The sequence below is a fragment of the Epinephelus moara genome, chromosome 1, assembly GCF_006386435.1.
Source record: "Epinephelus moara isolate mb chromosome 1, YSFRI_EMoa_1.0, whole genome shotgun sequence".
Classification (NCBI taxonomy): Eukaryota; Metazoa; Chordata; class Actinopteri; order Perciformes; family Serranidae; genus Epinephelus; species Epinephelus moara.
The window spans coordinates 19,746,828-19,752,984 of record NC_065506.1 but is presented as its reverse complement, the minus strand read 5'-3'; the positions used below and the strand labels follow the sequence as shown (position 1 = coordinate 19,752,984).

Sequence of the window (6,157 nt, the reverse complement as noted above, 5' to 3'; positions counted from 1 at the left end):
ATGCATTCAATGATCTTTTCACACCTCAGCTACTGTGTCACTTCCTGGTCTCAGGCCAGCCCATCAGTGATTAAACCTCTGGAGAGGCTATACAATCGTGCAATAAAAATTTTAGGCAAAAGGCCGATAAGATCGCACCACTGTCATATCCTGAGGGACCTGAACATGCTCAGCTTTGACAACTATATTGCATTTGCAAATGCCAACCTTATACGCAGGTGTTTACATGGCCAGGCCGCACAGGTTCTCAGTAACATGGTGCGACCATTACAGGCCGTGGGACTGGTCACTAGGAATACCACTGCAGGGAACTGTAAAGTGCCGTACCGGAAGACTTCCTTTGGCCAGACATCCTTTGTCATAAAGGGAGCTAATATATGGAATGGACTGCCTATCCAACTTAAAACAGAACAAAACTGTCAACATTTTAAAATTAAACTGAAGGAATTTTTGAAAGGTAATCAGTTATGTAGTCATGTGTAGGAGCGGGTAGGTGGGTGTGGTGGGAGGTAGGGTAGGTATAAAATATGCATGATGTGTATCTGTATGTAAATATGCGTATTTGTTGTTGTGTATGTGTATGTTGTTTTGTATGTTTTCTTTTTTAAAGGCCCTTCTAGGGACGGGCATTGGAAATTAGCAGTAGCTATAAATGCTGTGATACATTGCATTGGTTAATTGCTGTGCAGTTCTCTATGTATATGTATCTGTCCCTATCAAATAAACATGAAATGAAATGCACCTGACCCAGTGATGTAGGCTTTCACAGAGTTCACAGACTGGGACGTATGCTGATGTCACAGCCCACTGATGTTACCTTTGCAGTCTTTTTTGGGATCTTTCTTTGTTCTTTTCATGACACTAACGTGGAAAACACAAAACCAGTGAACAGTCTTCCAAAGGAAAAAAAGGCATAGTGTAGATTTTGAATAAAAAAATGAGTGATCTCCCAAGAATGTGCGGTGCATGTACTTATTTGGTATCATGCAAAGTGTTGCATCGTGGCAAAAATTGGACCTCCTCCACTACAGAACGCACACTGCGCAAACTCAGTGGCCTCATTGAAATGAATGAGGAGGTGTTTCCCACACACTGAAAAGACATAGGGTGAAATAATCATTTCAGATAAACGTCATGACTGTCTCATAGTATTTGTTCTGTGTTTTGGTGTCTGACTCATGGATCTATTAGTCAGACTGGACTCTCATCTCCTCTTCCTGTTTTGTTCTGCTATTACGTGCAAACCCATTGCTGCACCCTAAGGGACCTCCCTCCGCACCCACCCACATTCTCTACAGGGAGTGAGCATGTTCAAGATGCTCTACTGTTTTCCCTTTTGCTTGATTTGATACTGACCACAACCACAAGTGAACAGAACACCAGAGTTTTGCCATATTTATGCTTCCAGAGAACGTTGGGTTTAGAAAACGATTCCATATTTGCATCTAATTTGTCTTTTATGGGGACTTTGTGAACATTACTGCTGATTGTTATGCACATATGAACTTCTGGAATGACGTGGTCATTCAAAATCAAAAATGTATTTGCAAGGCACTTTAAAATAGCGATAATGCGGACAGCTTATGCAACATACAGTATTAATAGGCGTTGAATTGTCTCACAAGCTGTCATTGTGGATACACCAAACACAAGACTACAGGCATACATTATGTGGATCTCTGTAGATTATCTCTCTGCTCAGTGGAGGATCATAATGTTAGTGACGTAGGCAGCCACCTAGGGTGTCACCCAGAGGGGGTCTTGTCTCGGGCGCTGAATGTGAACGCCAAAATGGAGTGATTTCCAAACTGACCTCATACATGTTTCTGTTCACAGCTATGGCCGCTTACATCCTGCCCTTGGATATCATCATCAGCCTCAGTGTTGCTGCAGTCATCATCAGCATTACTGCATATTGCTGTTATGTAAAGTAAGTCATGCAGAGAAAATATTGTCTTTGCATTTTTTCTGTTAGTGAATTCTGTAACACTGTGTTGTGTTCAGGTGTCATGTGTGTAATCTTTGTTTGTTCAATTATTTGTGCAATTGATTTTAGGCTGAAAACAAAATGGTGGGACACAGTTGCCAAATGTCCAAATCCCAAGCTTTTCATTATGCATCCAAGTGAGCAAGAGGTGAGTTACCTAGTGATGTAAACTTGATGCTGTGTTTCTAAATTGACTACTTCATCTGAAAAATGTCAGATCTATTGGTTTAATCGTTTTTATCCTCCTTGTTGCAGTTCTTGAAGCCAGTGCCACCCACCATCTCCTCTATCTGTGTTGAGCCCTTTGTTCCAGACGACAGCAAACCTTGGTTAGTGTGGCTGCATTAGTGCATCAACAATACGACACATTGCCTTAAGGGGTTATATGTGAACATATTGGCAGGTTAAGTAACCCGTTTCTCTGTATCCAGGTCGGAGTCACTGCGAGACACCAGCAGTGGGAGCCCTCAACAAAGCAGTGGGATCAGTACCGGCTCTTCTTGTCTCAGTTATGCTCAAACTGAGCCTGCTGACATCATCGCTGGTGTTCAGGATGCCCTTGTTAAAGCCTTCCCCAACATCAGCCCGATATCACCTTTGACCACCGTTTCACTTAATCCAGAAGTAAACAAAGACAGTGGTCTGCTTTCTCCTTCATACGACCCTCGTGGTGTCCGAACTGATGACATGAGGTCTGGATCATCTTGCTTTGACAATAAAACCTATTTCATTCCAAGCTGCTCACAGGAGATGACGACAAACTGCTCCGAAGTCCAGACACAGGCTGATATGCTGCGTGACTCTACATACCATCCTTGTGCCGGTGACGATGTGAACTGTGTCGACCAGCAGGTATCAGCTTGTTCATTTGTGAAGTCACAACCAGTAGTTTCATTTCCAATACCAACAGAGATGCCATATGAGCAACGCAATGCAGATTGTGGGTCATTTTCAGAAGCCTCCAGTTTGTCCTCCACCTCTAGTGGCACCAGCCCAATGTCCTTCAATGAGATGGACTGTGGTGCGACAAAGCCACATGGAAAAACTGAAGGGGAAATTGTTTGTGATGAAAATACGTGCTTGCAGGTTGCAAAATCCGTGCCTGCAGGCGCACTCAGCTTTCCTCTAGTGGATGACAACTACCAGTCCTTTCAGAATCTGGTGGAGCAGCCTGATATTTTGTTTTCAGAGGAGAGAAGTGGTGAGAAGGAGCCACAATTGAACAAATGTCCAGAGAAAACATTCACCAAGATGACTCCAGGTTTCATGAACAATGTCCAGGGTGACCAGTGTCCCTCTGAGCTCCAGAGACCTATTCTCCCTTTGATCTCTGCTGAGCAGTCTATGCCAATCATCACAGACAGCGGCTATCAGAGTGTGTAGCCCTGAATATTTATGCATTTAGTCTTAATGGTGCAGTGTTTTGCTTTTTTCTCTTAACCATACGGGCGGGCTTTTGTATGGTTTATTAGATAATCATAATTTGTAAACAACTGCTGTGTTTATGTGGTTTACTTTTACGACATGTCATTAGAAAGCTACAGTACATTCAGTTTGATTGATGTGGACCATTCCAAGATACAACCACCACAGCAGGTACAAAAATTGCGTCTGTCAGACAAACAACAAACAAACAGTTATAACTTACCCATTATGCTTCATCATAATCCACAGATCGATAATATTTCAACAAAAATGGTCCTGATACATTCACAAAGGTCCAGACAATCCACAACTAGTGAAATTTTTAGTCCAAATACATTATTGCGCCGAGGATTTCTGCAGACTATCATTGCATCATTTTAAATATTCTTATTTCTCCATGTACAGTCCATAATAACTTCAGTTTGCATGAAAATATTGCCGATAGGGAGATATCAAAGTGGTGGTTGAACTCTCTGACCTTTTGATTGACACCCCACTTGAGCCAATTCAAGCTTTCATGTCCTCTCCACAGCCTACAATAGCCAACAAGAGCCTGTGTTGAAAGGAAGGGCTGCCTCTCTCTTCTATCTATAGACCCAGCCAGTAGCAAGCAGTTGGTCTGATGACTGACGGGTCTTGCAGCCAATGAAGCTCCTGACCTCGAGAGGAGCTTTTTAACCTGTTACTATCATCATACACCAACATAAATATAATGAAATGGTTCTTCTGTTGTCATAAAGGGATGATGAACGTTTTTTCTTATAGATTTAGTTTTTAGCTTTTCTAGAAGTGTTTCTATATAAACTCATTCACACATTCAGTCAATTGTCTTAACCCTATTTTTTTTAGAGCACAAGAGAAACCCTTATAAAAATGTGCAGAATGTTATCTGTGATATTGTTGTCAACCTAAGGCTTTATGCTATGGCCCCTTTGTTTTACAGCAAATACATCCCAGTTCCCCAGTTTTATATATGTATGTGGAGAGAAGGATGTAACAGGCTGTAAAGTGTTTAAATTTGTAACTGTTCGAACATTAATTGAACTTGGAAACAGCAGCACAACAGTCTCACCTCAAGATCCATTTAGTAGCAGTTCCTGATCTTTCAGTCACACAAGGGGTCTTCATCAGGAGATTGAGTTTGCCCTGTTGTCATGGATATCCGCTGATATGGAGCATGTGATTTGACTGAAAGCTCCTGAACAGTTAATAAATGGACTTTGAGTTGTATTGTTTGCTCATTTACACGTTACACATTGTGTGTGCTGCTGTATTTCAAAGAAAACTCTTTGCACCGTAAGAACAGTTGATTTGTTCAATTTCCAAATACTGTGCAACTGTGTATGACTGCATTTAATGTGAAACATTTGTAAAGTTTGTAAATAAAAAACATTCTTGTAAGATTTATTTATTTCGCGAATGGAAATTTCTCAAGCCAAGCAGTAGCCTCTTGATCTATATTGTGGAGGGAGACTAGACCTCCTTGTAGTCTTCGGAGAGGGCAGGCTTCAATAATATGCTCCATGGTTTGCTCCTCTCCACAAGCACACATTGGGCTCAAGCTGCACCCCCATCTGTGAAGGCTGGCCAAGCAGGGACCTTGACCAGTCCTAAATCTGTTCAAGGTGGACCACTGTCCTTGGGAGGTTGGTGCCAGAGACTGGTTGAGTCTGGTCTGACACTAGATGTTTGTTTGGGGTGTCTTTGGATTCCCATTCAGTCACCCAAGCAGACAGGGAATCAAAATGAGTGGGTGGGGGGTCCTTCCAAATTGGATGTCTAGATCGGAGACAAGCAGGTGGTGGGTTGAAGATGTCGGCGTGGATTGGTAAATGGGGGGAGTCTTAAAATGTCTGTCATAAACAGAATGCACTGGAGTTTTAAATGTGTGCTTAAACAAAACTGCTGCAGTCACATGTCAGTATCTCTCTCGTCATATTCAGCTGAGGTCATTGTTTGTCACATAGCTCATGGGAAATGCATTCCCTAAATGTATAAAGCACACTGTCACTGTAAATCATGTCTATTTATCTCGTACAGTATTAGTAAGACTTCAGTGAAATATTAGGTAACAGATGAGTCATTTATGTTAAATTATTTCATTCTCTCTCTCTTGACTTGACCAGAGGAGTCATCACAAAAAAAGCATATGTACCCACTAGGGCCGTCAATACTGAGCCTTTTCAGGAAAATTACATCCGAATAAACTGAACCCTACGTTTGAAACATGTCACAACAATCAGCTGTCATAATGAGCTTGTGCTTTTCAGGGTTATGAAATGACTTCCTCATTTCTCTTCCCTGGAACGGCTGAGCTAATTCCACATAAGCACACGTCACCTTCACACAGTAGGCTATTCTCACCGCAGCAAAGACATGGAACTCTACGAAACTCATTTTACTATAAATGTTTATACAAATGTTGGTAATCTCTGGTAGAAGTTATTCAAATAAAAGTTGTTCATATTATGTTGAGTGGTGTTTGCTTCAGAGATACACTGCTGCTGAGTTTTTGACGTTATAATGTAAAACAAGTAATTTCCACTTCAACGGTATTGTTTGCTTTTTTGCACCTTGTTGCAAATCACCAAAAAAATTAGACAAAACAAAGGCTGTTCCTAACTTTATAAGACAACCTGTGAAGTCACTGAGTGAATGTGAAATCTATTGAGAGTAAGACTGCTAAGCTGAATTAATAGGCCATGTACAAACATGCCTGAATACCATATAGTACTACATTTCAAC

At 41.4% G+C, this 6,157-nt stretch overlaps 1 protein-coding gene across 1 annotated transcript in view; it reads left to right on the top strand.

The window, feature by feature from the left end:
* LOC126389866 (uncharacterized) overlaps positions 1–4,819 on the top strand; it is an 8,343-nt gene extending 3,524 nt beyond the window's left edge. Inside the window, exons 7-10 of the mRNA XM_050043823.1 lie at positions 1,837–1,930; positions 2,057–2,135; positions 2,243–2,316; positions 2,419–4,819. Of these exons, the coding sequence (XP_049899780.1) occupies positions 1,837–1,930; positions 2,057–2,135; positions 2,243–2,316; positions 2,419–3,370 (1,199 nt within the window). The 3' untranslated portion in view covers positions 3,371–4,819. The remainder of the gene's footprint in view (positions 1–1,836; positions 1,931–2,056; positions 2,136–2,242; positions 2,317–2,418) is intronic.
* The last annotated feature ends 1,338 nt before the right edge of the window (positions 4,820–6,157 follow it).